The following is a 17,152-nucleotide window of genomic DNA, read 5'->3' on the forward strand; positions in this document are numbered from 1 at the left end:
ATGTATTAACACTTCCTTCTGAGGTGATTACGTATAGTTTAGGTTCCTAAGTAATTGATTTATTTGTAAAAATGTCTACTTAGCCTGTGTATTTATTTGATAATTGATTAATTGATTGATCTATTTATCTATTCATTCATTCATTTATTTATTTACTTATTCACTTGTTTATACATTCATCCATTTGTTTGTTTCATGTTTTCCATGTGGCCTTGTTATGGACCGAAAGGTCTTTTACTGGCTTGTTCTTTCATTGTAAGAAAGAAGTTAGAAAAGGTGGTAAGGGATGGAAAAAACCCGGAGGGGATTCTAAAGAAAACGGCGGAGAAAGACGGTCGCCTAAACGCGTTCAGTAAACATCGTTTACAGTGGTGATACTTCTCTCTTACTGAATAAAATTGTTTGGTGTCAGTTTGGGCAAAATGTGTTAGTGGCGGCATGTCAGAGAAGTATGGTGGGTTGGTGGTGAGGGGCGGGGGGGGGGCGTTTGGGGAATGAGGAAAAATTGTGATTGGAAGAAAAGGACACGACGCACCTGATCACATCAGTTCTGGCCAGAACGAGAAGAGTCTGAGAGAGAGGGTGAAAAGAAAGAAAGAATCAATTCCTACTGCGACATCGGCTGGTGAAGTCTCCTGGCTTCCATAGACCGTCTGGTTTTGTATATCGATGGAAAATTTACAGAAAACTGTCTCAGTTTCCATGCAAAGCTTGTTTTAGTGTTTTTTGGTGTTATTGCGTCAATAAAGACCAACAGTAATGACATTTACAAAGCGGGGATAATTCCGATATTGCTCGTTCATAGTAATTCACACATATATAATCGCCGTTACCAAATCACTCAAACAACGCCAAGATAGACTTCTTGTGGAAGTGGAAGCAACTTTACAGATTCAAAAGTTTCTGGATCCTACTAAGAAATCCTTAGGTTACAGAACGGAACAATGATGGTTGGCATACAAGTGCACAGATACAAGTGATGGTCAATTCAAAGAAAGAAAAAGGAGTGAAAATTGAATAAAAACACATAAATTCATAGTAAAAACATTTAGAGGGAGGACAGAGAAAACGTAAAAAGCAGTTATGCTTCTCTTCGGTGGGAAGAACTTTTTGAAGTCCACTCGCTGGGCCGACATGACGTCACCAGCGGTGGAGGTGAGGTGCGGTGCAGTCAGCCCCGACTCCAGCAACCCCCCCCCCCTCCGGGGGAGACGACAAGAGCCCGGACCGGCCAACTACATCTCACTGCCAATATCGCCACAAGTCTCATTACTAAAGCAGCTTATCCCAGTCTCTAATGGCATCGTTACTACAACCATCTCTGTGATTATCTGTGGAAGATCTCTATTATCCTCTATAAATTCTCGTTTCCTTAAAGCACCGTTGTTGCATATCACCAAACATAAGTTAGCTGTCGTTTTGACTCCTATCCGTTATGAACACAATAGTAATTCTCGTTTCCTTAAAGCACCGTTGTTATCTATCACCAAACATAAGTTAGCTCTCGTTTTGACTCCTATCCGTTATGAACACAATACTAATAAGAACACCAGATAACATCAGATTTTTCTGGTTCTCAACTTTCTTTCACCAGAACCCGGATGAGTGACAGATAACGGTTGTGTTTCCTGGCATTCGTTTGCTTAGAGTTGGGATCTACTTAGGCCTAAAGAGAAGGTGCAGCCCATATCAACTCTGGCAACTGTACAGTAAAGTTAACGTGGTTAACCCTTCCAGTCAAAATATGGGGTAGGAGGGAACAGCGCCTAACCTGCAGACTTGTAACGAATAGCGTCCTTAACTTCTTTGCCTTTGAGAATTTGACCAGGAAAAATTATTTTATGTTTTTGAGTGAGGACCCCGCTCTGAAGGAGGCTTAATCTACCGAGACCCCATTCCGGCTTGAGTTCTCTTCCTTGGGTACATAAGATCGTCTTTGCTGAGATTTAACTAAATCCAGAAAGGTCGTCACCTTATTGCTGAGATTCAAAGATAGTCAAAATTCACGAAAACAAATTTGATGGTATTTTTCTTCGAAATCGTGTTTCCATGCTACAGCTTCCAACAGTGTCCATATTTTTTCACGAAATCAAAGCGCTCAAACTTAATAGGTCGCCTGTGAATCCTGAAGGCAAGCTACTATGTCTACAAGGAATATTGTCATTACAAACAGAAGTAAAAGAATGTCTGAAGATGACAGTTGCCAATAATTTTTTTGGTACAATAAACCCCATTTGAAGACGAGGTTTTCGTTGAATATGCAACGTTTCACTCGCTGGAGTTTTTTCTAATATATGAAAAACTCTAACAAATAAAACGTTGTACATTCAATAAAAACTTTGTCCTCCAATAGTGCTTCCTTAACCAATCGAACCAAAATACTTGCAACTGCAGGGCAACTTGAGTTACACGAGGTATCCTTTACGTCAACGTTATGACGTTTCGCTTGCAACAAGGGTGACCTTTGCGAGCAAAATGCACTGGTGCTTCGAGGAGGGACACGCCAATAAAAACTCTTCACTCTTCTTCCACTAAACTCTTAACATTTATCAGCCTGATAAAGAGCAGTTATCAGAACGCCATTAAAAGATAATTGGTCCCTTTTATTCAGAATGGAAGCTAAAATTAGATTTGGTCCACGAACATTACTCAATGAACATCACATTTAAGCGTTTCTCTTGTTTAACACACACTCTGTATTTACATTTTTGCACAAGAAAGTATTTCTTTTATCGGCCTGGAATCAATTTCCATCGTCAATTGCTGAGTATCGAAAACGTACACGAAACCAACACGTGACACAGCTGACACTAAAGAAAATTATCGTTCACCTGAACAATACAATAATTGCTTCTGAGTCCGACGAAACTGCTGCCACTTTTTATGATATACCAGACTCTTAAAAGTTCAAATCATTTAAAGATAACAACCGGTTAAGTTACCTCAGACTTATTTACTTCATCATCAACGTGGATTTGGAACTCTTGAGTCCAACAAACATTAAAGGGGGGAAAAACCGTTGACAAATCCTGGTTTTTATATCCTTTAGCCATAAACAAAATACTTTTACCTCTTACGAATTCTCGATTATCACTATGTAAAACCTGTTTAACACCACTGAAAAATCGTTGACAAATCCTGGTTTTTATATCCTTTAGCCATAAACAAAATACTTTTACCTATTACGAATTCTCGATCATCACTATGTAAAACCTGTTTAACACAACTGAACACAACGTGTTAGGCTACAACTGAAGCAAAAACTATCTTAATCCGGAGGACACAATGAAAACGATGTGGTGTATAAACATACATGTCAGAAAGGGGATTGTGCATCCCTTCAAAACACTTTGGTTTCATCTGAACTTGTCTGGGAAAAAATACTTTACCACCACCGTTATAGCGTTGAGATTTTTACTCACTACACAAAATAACATGACAAAAGACCACAAGCAGCAGATTTGAGAGATAATACCTTCATTTACCGGACAAATGACCACCGTAGACTACAAACAGTAGAAATTGTGTTAATCGAAAAGTTCAGTGAGCTACATTGCAGCAAGATCGAATGGAACGACGTCGGAACACCAGCTAGAAAGATATATGTATGTATGTATGTATGTATGTATGTACGTATGTATGTGTGCATGTAAAAGCGAAAACATTTGTTTCTTTCTTTCCTTCTTAAAACAATTTTTATTTTTCAACGGATCTTTACCATGTTTGGGACGGGGGTCCACATGGACTCCGAATTAATGCGTGAAGAAAGACCAGGTATGGCCGCCGTCCGATCACAGGGAACAAAAATTTCCATCTATCTTCGAGGTCCTGTTGACCAAAACTTATTTCTATCAAAATCGTACGTCGTCATTTCTATATAAAAAAAAAAAAGAAAAAAAAAATCAACAAATTTGTGCAGTCAGTATTTTAGAAGTTTTAGTAAAACCCTTCTGGATCAGACTCAGGTAATATTCTTTAATAATTAGAGACTGATTTTCACAGAAAAAAGACAAATAAAACGAAATAAAACAAACATACATACATACATATACCAAAGGTTCTTTTACCCCTTACACGGGAGGTGGCCAAAAGACAAAGGCATAGAAACCACTCCCACTCATTCCACCCCCTACATACTCCACTCCCGTCTACCCTCTTCCCTCCCTCTTATCTTGGCACCTCCTGGATGACGGGTCATCCCCACATCTTGTCCAGTAAAACAAACAAACAAAAATGATTTTTTTTTCTTCTAATTTTTGCTATCCACTATTTCTGCTGCCGTCCCTAAGTCTCTCATTTCCAACCTCTACAGCTTCATCACCTCGGTGCGATAATGACCGCAAGGATAGAAACGCTGGTTATATCCAACGAAATAACAACGCTTTACATTGTCTACAGTGGAGCTTTATAACTTGTTGTTGCTGAGACCAAGCGTTTTTTTCAGATGAGGGTAGAGCCGAGGGCCGTAGCCTCTGCGTGGAATTGTTCATTTTTGAAAAGAGTAAAAATAGATTAAAAAAAAAAATGACGATTTTCAATCAGATATGGATTTCTTTTCCTTTTTCAATCTATTACTGGTCTGACACTTGAAACTGACCTTAGCCCCTCTAAGATCCAGGTACTATAACCTTGTCTATATATATAAGGTTTGAGTATTAGTCCATTCCTCGGGGGTATTTATCTAGTCTTGTTTGTTACTGGTTAGGGAAAAGTTGTGATATTAAATACTGATATAATAAAAAATCACACATTAAAATTAAATGAACAACTATACACATATTTTTAATTAAATTTTTCATAATTAAATAATGTTTTTCCGAACCTTGAATCTATCCTTCTGAAGGGGTGAGACATTGTCATAATGCACTTAAACCACAACAGAGAAGACCCCTCTCATGCACTCTTCTTCTGTTACACATTTATGTATGTACAATGCATTACAGACAGCTTTCCTATATATTATGTTCTAATAGGTTTCACCTTTACTGGAATACAGGCTTGTATACTTGCCGAATTTTGGGAATGACATCCCTCCTTTCAGACTCTCATGCACTCTTCTTCTGTTGCACATTTATGTATGCACAATGCATAACAGACAACTTTCCTATATATTACGTTCTAACAGGTTTCATCTTGACTGGAATACAGGCTTGCACACCTTTCGAATTTTGGGAATGACATCCCTCCCTTCAGACTTTCCTCTGTTTACTGAACCCCCTGGCATTTGGGCCAGCCTACGGCCCTGTGGTCCTTTTTCTAATAATCTCTTCCTTGATCAAACTTCAGTTTTATCAAGATTTCTTTCCTTCCACCATTATGGACAATTTCCTGCCAGCGTTTCTGTCTCCATTAGCCATTTCATTCTATGTTGTGACTTTATTCTAGCTCTCTGTAGACGTTCTTATTCAGGTGAAAGAATGAGCTGTTGCAAAGAGATAAAAGAAAGTCCCATGTAGCTAAGTTAATAATCGTAGCTATTTACTCCCCTGACTCTTGATAAGCAACCGACTTCTTGCCTTGTAAAAAGATGTAATGATAATATATAGATAAATAAATAAATTTATATTTGAAAATATATCATCAAAACAGATAAATGAATAGATAAATGAATAAAAAGTGGACGCCTGAAACCAAAGCCAAGCTTATGGTAATTATTTTAGAGTAGACAGAGTATAAGGATCCTAAATTGACGCTTATAAGCTAAGGCATACGTATTGACAAGCCCATGGTGGGGCCACGTGGATGAAGCTAAGGCATACGGACTGACAAGTCCATGGTGGGGCCACTTGGGCAAAGCTAAGGCATACGGACTGACAAACCTATGGTGGCCACGTGGGCAAAGCTAAGGTATACGGAGTGACAAGTCTATGGTGGCCACGTGAACAAATCTGAGGCATATATACTGGCAAGCCCATGGTGGGGCCACTTGGGCAAAGCTAAGGCATACAGACTGACAAGCCCATGGTGGGGCCACTTGGGCAAAGCTAAGGCATACGTACTGACAAGCCCATGGTGGGGCCACGTGGGCAAAGCTAAGGCATACGGACTGACAAGCCCATGGTGGGGCCACTTGGGCAAAGCTAAGGCATACGTACTGACAAGCCCATGGTGGGGCCACTTGGGCAAATCTAAGGCATACGGACTGACAAGCCCATGATGGGGCCACGTGGGCAAACGGAGTATGACAGTACCTACTCGGGGCCCTGGGGCAACTGCGGCAGGTACGGGCGGGGCTTTCACTGTGCAGGCCAGGTGCTTTCTTTGTGTCATGCTGCAAAGTGGGCCAACCGACCGACCAACCAACCGTCCCGTGCAACCGCCGCAGCGTCTTGGAGGATTTCACGGCCAAGACTACGCCGGGGTCTTTGGCATTGTTGGGCAAAGTCTGTTGATTTTAGTTCCCTGTGTAGTGAGGAGGGGGCAGTTGGGGGGGGGGGGGGAGGGGAAGATCACTTGATCAATTTGATCCTCATGTGCAACCGTATTGCCAGTTTGTCCAGGGTACAGAAACGTTGAAAGAATTTCTGTATGATTGCACGTTTTAACTAGAATAACATTGCACTAAGACTGCAGACGCTGTTCTTCCTTAACCGACGGACTGCAGGGAACATTTCTTTGAATCGAATACAACAAAATAAACTGGTGGTGACAATGAATAAACGCTGAAGTCGTCCAACACATTGGAAGAGTTAACCGATGCAAATACAACCCATACCACTTTTTGAAAGAAAGAGTTCCCTTAACTGAATGAAATCCCTTGACGGGATAAAGAGCAAATACAGTGGCAAAAGTAATGTATATGAATAGCTTATATTTGTTGAGACTTATCATTTTACAATCTTCGGCAAATATAAACTATTCATATACATTACTTTAGTCACTGTATTTACTCTTACTGCCGTCAAGTGATTCATTTTCCTCTTCATGCAAGATCAGCAATAGACGCTGGAGAAAATCATCTCTCTCCACCCGTCTTCAAGGCTCATCAACATCTTCAGCTTCATCTAGGGTAACATTTCTTAACCTATGGCTGCTGGCATCTTCAGGAGGTATTGGAATATATTTCACGGGGTACTGGAAAATTGTGCTCCTTATAGCATTGTCGAAAGATCAAGAAAAGGTGAGAGATGGATTGCAGAAGAGAGATAATGAAGAATAAGGATGGGAGCTAGGCGTGAGGCAGGAAGGAGTAAAACACTTTAGAATTTTGTTGGAAACAAACAGCGCTGCTATCCTTGGGTACAACGAAGAAGTAAAGATGTGGACGCGGTCAAGGAGAGATTTAAGGCCTCCAGCAGAGCGGTGGGATAGTAGAGGTTCAAAAAGTGGTCAGTATTTTCCTTTGAACGGGGACTGGTGTCCAGTCAGAAGTCATGGATGGACTGAAGTGGGATAGGGAGGAGAGGAGGGAAGATGAAAGAAAAAATAAAAAGTGGGGAACGCGGGGAACACAACTGGAAATTAAGGGGGGATGGGGGAGGTAGCTCAAGGGATGGGGGTAGAAGAAGGTGGAAGTAGAAAAGGGGAAGATAGGAAAGTTAGTGAAGCTCATGGCAGAGCATACTGATGAAGCGACCAGAGAGGGAAGGAAGTGTGTGGAAAGTGAGTCGCGTCTGAATGGGAAGTTTGGCAACAGCAGTTCATGATACTCGGAACCAGGTCAAGACAGCGGGCACAGTGGGATGACGTAGAGCAGAAGTGAAGAAAGTAAATGGGATGAAGACACTGCAGGGTGAGCAGGAGTGAAGACAGACGACCAGAGGGGCAGTTGGTGGATGGGTGGTTGAGGGGATGGGGTAGTAGATGAAGATACTTGAGATGGATGAAAATAAAGGTTTAAGGAGAGGAAAGGGGAAGTGGGTTGAAGGCAGAAGGGAAGGATGGTGGCCAAGGAAGAAGGTAAAGAGAGTAAGTTGTGTGTGTGGCAGCAAAAGAGTGGAGGGCAAAAGTAAACCCCCGTTCCACACATGCACCCTATAGTGTTTGCAGACACGAAAGAAAATATTGTCCCCAGTGACGAACTCAAAACTTTTCCTTCAGAAGACATACCAGCACAGTACTGGAGTACCTGACAATCAACATTCTTATATCTGCAGACACTATGGTGCTCGTGTGGTCGAAGCCTGAAGAAGTGGAGGTGGGGTTTTGGGGGAAGGAAGGTCACTACAAACAATTATGCATTGTGCTGTACTTCCCGGAGATAGCTTTCCGCCGCCGTTTCCTGCACCCTCCCCCACCTCCACCTCCACCTCCACCTCCACCTCCACCACCGTCCTCGTCTTTTTCCTTCTCCTCTTCTGCTAAGTCACAAAACTAGTGCCCAACCACAAAATCAGTGTATGTATATATATGTACATGTATATGTATATATATATGTATATGTGTATATATGTATATGTATATGTATATGTATATGTATATGTATATGCAAAGAAATCACAAAACACACGTGATAAACTATTTTTGCAGAAACCACCGGGATATTGAAAAAACAGATATCGAACGTTTTCGTCTATCAAGACATTTTCAAAGGTACCTTTGAAAATATCTTAATAGACGAAAACGTTCGGTATAATTTTTTTTCCCCCGGTGGTTTCAGCAAAAATATGTATATGTATGTGTTTATGTATATATATGTGTATATGTATATATGTGTAATAAAACCAACACTTTACTGTCATTCGGCTTAGATCTATTCGTTTGTAGTCAAATCTTTAACGACTGCAAGACACCCACATCCTTCCTGTCGATCATCCCAGCCTGCCTACGAGAGCAGGTCAGAAGGGTGAAGCTTAGCTCTGGTCTGGCTTGGTCTGAGGTCAGAGGTGAGGCCACGTCTAAACCACATAAAACTGAGCGGTAGAAGGAAGAGTAGGAAGAGGAGGACGAAGAGGGAGAGGAAGAGGAGGGAGAGGTGAAGGCGGAGGAAAAGTGGGAGGAGAAGACGGAGGAGTAGGAGAAGAAAAAAAGTGAAGAGTAGGAGGAGGGAGAGAGAAAGAGGAAGAAAAAAGAGGAAGAGGAAAAGAAGGGAAAGAGGAGGAGTAGGAAGAGGAGGGAGATGAGGAGGAAGAGGAGGTAAAGGGCAAGGGGAGGAAGAGGAAGAGAAGGAGGAAAAGTAGGAAAGGAGGAGGGGAAGAGATGGAGGAGAAGGAAGATGAAAGAAAGGAGAAGGAAGAAGAGGAGGATGTGAGAAAGTAGAAAGAAGAGGAAGGAGATGAAAAGAGAGAGAGAGAGGAGGAGAGAGAGAAGGGGAGGAAGAGGATGAGGAAATGAATAGGGAGGAGGAAGAGAAAATAAAGGGAGGAAGGATATGAAAGAGAAAGAAGTGAAGGAGAAGGGGGAGGAGGAGGAGGAGGAGGAGGAGGAGGAAAGGAGGAGGAAGAGGAAGAGGAGTAGGAAGAGGAGGATGAGGAACAGAAGGAGGAGGAGGAGGAGGAGGAAGAGGAGGAAGAGGAGGAGGAGGAGAAGGAAGAGAAGGAAGAGGAGGAGGAAGAGGAGGAGGAGGAGGAGGAAGAGGAGGAGGAGGAGGAGGAAGAGGAGGAGGAGGAGGAAGAGGAGGAGGAGGAGGAGGAGGAGGAGGAGGAGGAGGAGGAGGAGGAGGAAGTTCAAGATCACCATGAATCAACATAGGCACGTCTCGAGCCAAGTCGCTCGCTCTCACTCACCCTTGTGGTGCGGCTTTCTCTTTTCTTTCTTTTTTATTTATCTATTTTTTTTATTTCTCTCTTTCTATTTTACTTCGCCGTTCTAAGGTTAACTTTATCCAATTCCTAGATATTTGTTTTCCCTCTTCTCCTCTTCCGTTTCTATTCAATCTTCTCTTTTCTTTCTTTCTCTCACAATCCTGTTCTATCCTGTTTATTATCTTCAGTCGTCTCTCTCTCTCTCTCTCTCTCTCTCTCTCTCTCTCTCTCTCTCTCTCTCTCTCTCTCTCTCTCTCTCTCTCTCTCTCTCTCTCTCTCTCAACCCAGAATCAATTCCAGAACCCGTCAATTCCAGGAACTGGAGTCTCAGGGTTTCTTCGGAGAGGACCTATGGGTTGGTGGCTTCCTTCTGATCTTCTTGAACGAAACGGTCGACTTTGAGGAGTGGCAAAGGTCTCCATCTCGTGCTTCATGGGATATCGCGTTTTTGGGAGAGTTCGCGACGAAGTGTATGAGGGGCGATGAACCTAGGCCAAGCCAGCTTGGAGTCGGCTGCTGCTGCTGCTGCTGCTGCTGTCTCGCTCAGATTACACGCGCCACGGCGCGCCACGTCGCGCTTACGGTCACCCTGTTTACCCTCTCCGCCACTCTTCGTCTCATGGTGCAAGTCAACAGGGAGTTCAGAAGCTGAACCTGTTTGTTTCTTTGTGTGAGAGAGGAAGGGACTGGTGGTGAGGGAAATAAATGGGATTTATTCAGATCCTCTTTTTCTACTGTCCAAGATCCTGGTGGTCACGACGCCAGATATATTCAGTCAATCAAAACAGTCATAACCACAGCCACCACCACAACAACCACAACCGTCACAGCAACTATAAGCACCATCATAACAACCACAACCACTACCAAAACAACTACTACAACCACACAGCAACCACAACCACCACTACCACAGCAACCACAACCACCACCCAGACAACAACTACAACTACCACCATTACAAGTATACCACCACCACCACAACAACCACAACCACCACTGTCACCTCAACCACCACCACAACCACCAAGCGAACTGGACGTTCATCCCGAGTCGGTACGTTCCCGTTCACCAATGCATTCCCTTTCCTCCTTTTCCAACATCGGTGCTTTCCAGCAAGTTCATTACTCTTGGTTTTCCCAGCTCGTCAGACAGACTTGATCCACTGGTCCAGTTTTGTGGCCTCAGTCATTTCCTGCGTGACTTGGGTACGTTGTGCCTCTTATGTGTTAAACTTGTACTGCGATTTCAGGATGAAGAGAGTGTTATGTGCTTTATTGATGTGACCTGGAATCACTATGATTAAGCTACACAATTTTTCTCTATAGATATTCGAACAAGTTGTGTATTTTTAGAACAAATATAATTTTAGAAGCTCTGCCAAGAGATTAGAACCCTGACCTGTGTCGACATAATCACGAATCCAAGACGCTAGCAACTGAGCCATGAACGATGCTTCGAAAGGACTCTTCGAGTCCCCGAACACACTCTTTATAGCTACAGCAGACGTAGTCTCATCTTCATCGAATTCTCTCATTTGAAACATCGGTCATAGCTCAGTTGCTACCGTCTTACCTTCGTGATTATGTCAGCGCAGGTCAGGGTTCGAATCCCTTGGCAGATTTTCTAAAGATTATATTTGAACAAATATTTAGGACTTCGTCGGTGATAACCAGCGCTTCTATCCTTGACAACATACAGAAGAGGTGGTAAAGGGGAGACTTAAGGAAAAATGGAAGTATAAAGCCCTAGCCAGACGAGCGGGTTGGCCGCCGCGGGTGCAAAGCGGGTCAGCCGCCGCGGAACCGCTTTATATTGATTCCTATGTATAAACCTCTCGTCTGACATAGCCAGGCGGGCTGGCCGCGGCGGTTTCAAATGGGGAAATGCGTCTCACCCGCCGCGGTCAGGCGGGTAGACCGCCCGTGTGACATCAGCCTTAAGGAGCGATAGTAGTTTCGATAAGTGGCTATAGCATTCTTAGTTCCACAAAAAAAGGTGTACTAGACATAAGAAGGCTCACCCGGTTGCAATTTTATTAATGCAGTGACGACCTTAATCACCAGACATTTAACACTACGGAGATCATATCATTATTGTTATTTTCTACTAATGTAGTGGATAGAACTGCAGCTGAGAAACAAAGATCCTTGTGGCATTTTTCGGATAAACGAAGATTTTTCTTTTTTTTTTGGCGACCTTGACCTTGATCCAAGGTTCAGTAATCATTCAGGAACCACATCCCACCTTTTTCTGAAATGCACATGTGAATGGGTCCAACAGATTTGCTGTAACATTTCTAACACAGAAATAAATCAAAAAGCCAAAAAAACTTGACCAAAACCAATAAGGCATTCCCGGCTTTATTTGTGCCGAGCTGAAAATTAAAGAAATGAAGAAATACATTAAAGATAAAATAAAATAAAACTCGGATTGATTTATGGAAGGACTGCATGACCCATAGCCATAAAACTTCTTGTGTAGGAGTGTTAGCATAATTTATTTAGATTGTGGCTTACTTATTCCAAGATGGAGTATTTTACCCATTTGTTCATTTATCTATTCATTTATTTATTCATTTATTCATCTATTTTTATAATTTCTTATTTGTTTATTTATTCATTTATTGTAAATTGATCTATTTATCTATCTATTACACTTATTTATTTATTTGATCATTGTGTACCTTCTCTTTCTTTCTGTCTTTGTGTTTGTTTTTCTGTCCTTTCTGAGGAAAAATATAATTAGGGAGCTAAGCAGGCGACATCGTCCGGATAAACGCATAGAAATCATCTATTCTTAGCCAGAAAAAATCCGTCACCTCACTGAGGTGGTATGTCTGTAGGACTAGACTCTGCTATGGGTCAGAACACTGGTGCAGTACGTAAGAGTTTATCTTAATCAGATAACAGTGTTATGTTACGTTCACAGTTAAATGAGTACAATGCAACACTTCGGACATTCGAAACCGACAAGTGATGTATCAGATCTATGCAAATGTATCTTCACTCGATGTTTCATTGACATTATTTTGATGATAAGGATCACTTTTTTTGTGAATGAAATAATTTAATAAATATAAATATTACGCCGGGCTATTTTTCCACAGGTAGTGTGGTTAGTGTGTGTGTGTATGGGCGTGCGTGCGTGCGTGCGTGCGCGCGCGCGCGTGTGTGTGTGTGTGTGTGTGTGTGTGTGTGTGTGTGTGTGTGTGTGTGTGTGTGTGTGTGTGTGTGTGTGTGTGTGTGCGCGCGCGCAGGTTTAAGCAGCCTCCTCTGAATTTGCTCATTGTAATTTCCTTTGACGTCTATGCAGGTCTGTGTTATTGTTATGGATATTTACTCTCCACTTATTGACCGCTCAAATGCACGCATACAAAGTAACTTGCGCACAGGCGAGGTTTAGGGATCTGCATGTATGCATGCATCCATGCATGGCCGTGCTCGCTTGTGGGTTGGGGGCGTTATCTGGACAGTCTGCACATTTTAATATTCAGTAAACTACTTTTACTGGCGCTTCTTGAATCACCTGCATCAGTCAGTTCATTCCCGTCCTGAGGAGCTCGAAATGAACCCATAAAGGTTCGTCTTTGATGTTCATCAAAGTTTCTTTCTCACTTCCTGTAGGCTTTACTACCCTCTCCCTCCCTCCCTCTCCCTCCCTCCCTCTCCCTCCCTCCCCCTGTCCCTGCTCACTTTCGCTCTCGCTTTCTCTCTCTCTCTCCCTCTCCTCTCCTCTCTTCTCCTCTTCCCTCCCCTACTCTGCTCTTCTCTCTCTCTCTCTCTCTCTCTCTCTCTCTCTCTCTCTCTCTCTCTCTCTCTCTCTCTCTCTCTCTCTCTCTCTCTTTCCTCTCTCTCTCTCTCCTCTCTCTTTCTCTCTCCTCTCTCTTTCTCTCTCCTCTCTCTTTCTCTCTCCTCTCTCTTTCTCTCCCCTCTCTCTTTCTCTCCCCTCTCTCTTTCTCTCCCCTCTCTCTTTCTCTCCCCTCTCTCTTTCTCTCCCCTCTCTCTTTCTCTCCCCTCTCTCTTTCTCTCCCCTCTCTCTTTCTCTCCCCTCTCTCTTTCTCTCCCCTCTCTCTTTCTCTCCCCTCTCTCTTTCTCTCCCCTCTCTCTTTCTCTCCCCCTCTCTCTTTCTCTCCCCCCTCTCTCTTTCTCTCCCCTCTCTCTTTCTCTCCCCTCTCTCTTTCTTCCCCTCTCTCTTTCTCTCCCCTCTCTCTTTCTCTCCTCTCTCTCTCTCTCTCTTTCTCTCCCCTCTCTCTTTCTCTCCCCTCTCTCTTTCTCTCCCCTCTCTCTTTCTCTCCTCCCCTCTCTCTTTCTCTCCTTCTCCCTCTGTCTCTCTCTCTTTCTCTTTCCCCCCCTCTCTCTCTCTTTCTTTCCTCTCTCTCTCTTTCTCCCCCCTTGTACACCAATGAGACGATGACACGCGAAAACACACCCAACCACAGTAACAGACATCGAAATGCCCACCAACCTGTTCTTTGATTCTCCTCTTGCAGGAAGACAGCTGGCGACCCTGTTCTCGGCTCTTCGCTCGGAGCTCCGTCAGAGCTCTCCGGACCTCGTCCTCGCTGCCAACGACCTCCTCTTCCTGCACAGCCTCCAACACGCCCAGCGCGCCCATCTGAGGAAAGAAAGAAATGATGAAGTGGTGTTAGCCACGTCAGTCAGTTTACGTCAACACAGATGTTTGTGTGGGTTCTGGGAGAACTAGGTTCGGGATCAGTAGAATCACGTTCACATTTGCAAATAAAGTCAGTGACTGATTCTTTTTCATGCGGAACAGTATTCGTTTGGAAATGGGGATTAGTTAGGAAATATCAAATTAATAGACAAGCAAATAAATAAACAAATAAATAAAAGAATAAAAATAAATAAATACATAAATAAAAGATAAATTAATAAATTAATAAATAGGGAATTATATAAATTAATAAGTACATAAGAAAGTGAACAAATAGATAGATATATAAATGAATAAATAATATATAGATAAATAAACAAATGTATAAATAAATAAATAGATATATAAATAGATAAATGAATAAATCAATAAATGGGCTCTGGTCACACTGCATGGACAGTCATAAGTTTACTCCATATTACTCATGACTCTATAGTGACTACTAACAACCAACATAAGGGTAAATAACAACCCGATCACTGGGAATTATATATACATATATATATACAGCATCTTGCTTATATATATAATATATATATATATATATATATATATATATATATATATATATATATATATAATTATTTAGCAATGAAAGAATATACATGAAATGCAAATGATGAAAATACACATAGTTCGAAATAACAATTACAATTTCCAAGGATAACACACACACCCACCCACCCACACACACACACACACACACACACACACACACACACACACACACACACACACACACACACACACACACACACACATATATATATATATATATATATATATATATATATATTGAGGGGAAGGTAACGAAAGGGTATTAGACAAAAGATGAATATGTCTATTGGCATAGGTTTCTGAACAAGGTTGGTAGCAGGCTTGATACGTCATGTTGATGTGCGTAAAAAAACGATGAGACGCAAGCAAGATGTTGCCATAGCTACGGATGTGGCTCCGATTCTTTGGAATCCACAGAACCTCATGACTCCACCTCACTTTCTCCCAGAAACCACCAGCAATGTCGGGCTTGCTAGAACTCTTTCGTAGTCATAATTTCTCCGAAAACTACCTCAGCGGCGGCGTGGTGGGGTTCGTCCATAGCTGACTGTGCACGAATCTGATGATACAGTTTTGATCAGTGTAATTATCACTGCGTTTAATATCTCCATATCGAAACGGTAAAATTATAACTTGTCTCTTTTACGCTTGTGAGTGCGATTGGAAGAGGAAGTTAGCTGAAGATTTCTAATCATCCAGACCGTATGGAATATTTTACTCAAGTGAATGAAATTAGTTAGTGAGAACCAGGGTACAACGCATAAGACGTCTATATCAAAAAACTATTATCAAACGTTTCGTTTGTATTTGAAATAATTCTTCAAACACAGTCAACAACCAAGACAACGCGTTCTTCTATCTTGTTCACTTCCAGGAAAATGTCCAAAATTTCCAGCCACGAACCTGAGCCCAGCCTCCTTCTAATGTAGTCATCAGTCATTACCTACATGGTAATGACCAAACTTAGTATCCTCAGCAGATTTGACTCTGGTAATAGTACATCGTTACAGAGGCAATGGCGGCGGATATCAAAGCATCTTTATGTTCAGAGACACTTTTCCTCACCACTGTTGCTTTATCTGACCGCAACCGGTCATTAACAGACCGTAAACACAATACCATTACGCCAGGAACAACACTGAAGCCGGAGAGTCTTGTTGGTTGATCACAGATGGTTGATAAACCGCGCAGCGACAACAGAAACACTCGAAAGTCTTCAGCTGCAATGCGGTCTCTCGAACGGGTGGCTGTTGTCCTCGGGCATTTTTGTCCACCGGGATAATCCCCGGATAATATCCAGGATGTCCCCGAAATACCCCCGCGCCCAGGCTTACGCATCCCCGGCGGTAGGTCTCACACAATTTTCCTCACCTCGGCGGTAGGCGATTTTCTTTGATTTTTTTTCCCTCGTCAATTCACTTTTTCGTGTTTTTTTTATCCACGTCTGTCATGGATACGGTGCACTAAATAAACCTGTTTCTCTTGGAGCTGAGGACCTGCGCCAGATGCTACCTACAGTCCTTGTCGCCAGAGGCTATTTCAGAACTCAAAGGGACTTCGGGTGGATTGGGGCGTTTTCTACACACCTCCATTTAAGAGGTGACAAGAGTTTAACTCTAATGCAGTAATCACCAAATCTTGATTATCCCATCCTCTAAGCCCCTCTCCTTTTGTCCCTGCCCCCTTCCTCCTCCTCCTCCTCCTCCTACTACTACTACTACTACTACTACTACTACTACTACTACTACTACTACTACTACTACTACTACTACTACTACTACTACTACTACTACTACTACTACTACTACTACTACTACTACTACTACTACTACTGCTGCTGCTGCTGCTGCTACTACTACTACTCCTCCTCCTCCTCCTCCTCCTCCTTCTCCTCCTCCCCTTTCTCCCTTCCTCCTGCTCCATTCCCTCGTCCTCCCTGTCCTAACGACGTCTTAAAAAATTACGAGCGTGACCTCCTAGCACGGTGCGCAGCCCGTCCAAGGACCCTGTCCTTTTTCGCACTCTACTTGCATGCCAGCCTCACCACCTCTGACCCAATCGCCTCCTCCACCACAACCCCTCTTCGTAACCTCTTACCATCATACCAATGTTATCACTTTGACCCTTTCCTGCTTAACTACTCTGAACTATTCTTAGACATTCTCCGAGAAAAAAAATCCCACTGAATTGTGGGACCCTCACACTATAACTACTCTCCTCTTTGACCCTTTCCT

General features: G+C 42.6%; 1 protein-coding gene across 1 annotated transcript in view; it reads right to left on the minus strand.

Annotated features, from left to right (window-relative positions):
• Nucleotides 1-17,152, minus strand: part of LOC143019661 (uncharacterized) — a 231,549-nt gene that overhangs the window by 12,184 nt on the left and 202,213 nt on the right. The window contains exon 2 of the mRNA XM_076175559.1: nucleotides 14,151-14,300. Coding sequence (XP_076031674.1) covers nucleotides 14,151-14,300 — 150 coding nt within the window. The remainder of the gene's footprint in view (nucleotides 1-14,150; nucleotides 14,301-17,152) is intronic.

The sequence above is a fragment of the Oratosquilla oratoria genome, chromosome 37 (assembly GCF_046742065.1).
Source record: "Oratosquilla oratoria isolate Oo_2021 chromosome 37, ASM4674206v1, whole genome shotgun sequence".
Lineage (NCBI taxonomy): Eukaryota > Metazoa > Arthropoda > Malacostraca > Stomatopoda > Squillidae > Oratosquilla > Oratosquilla oratoria.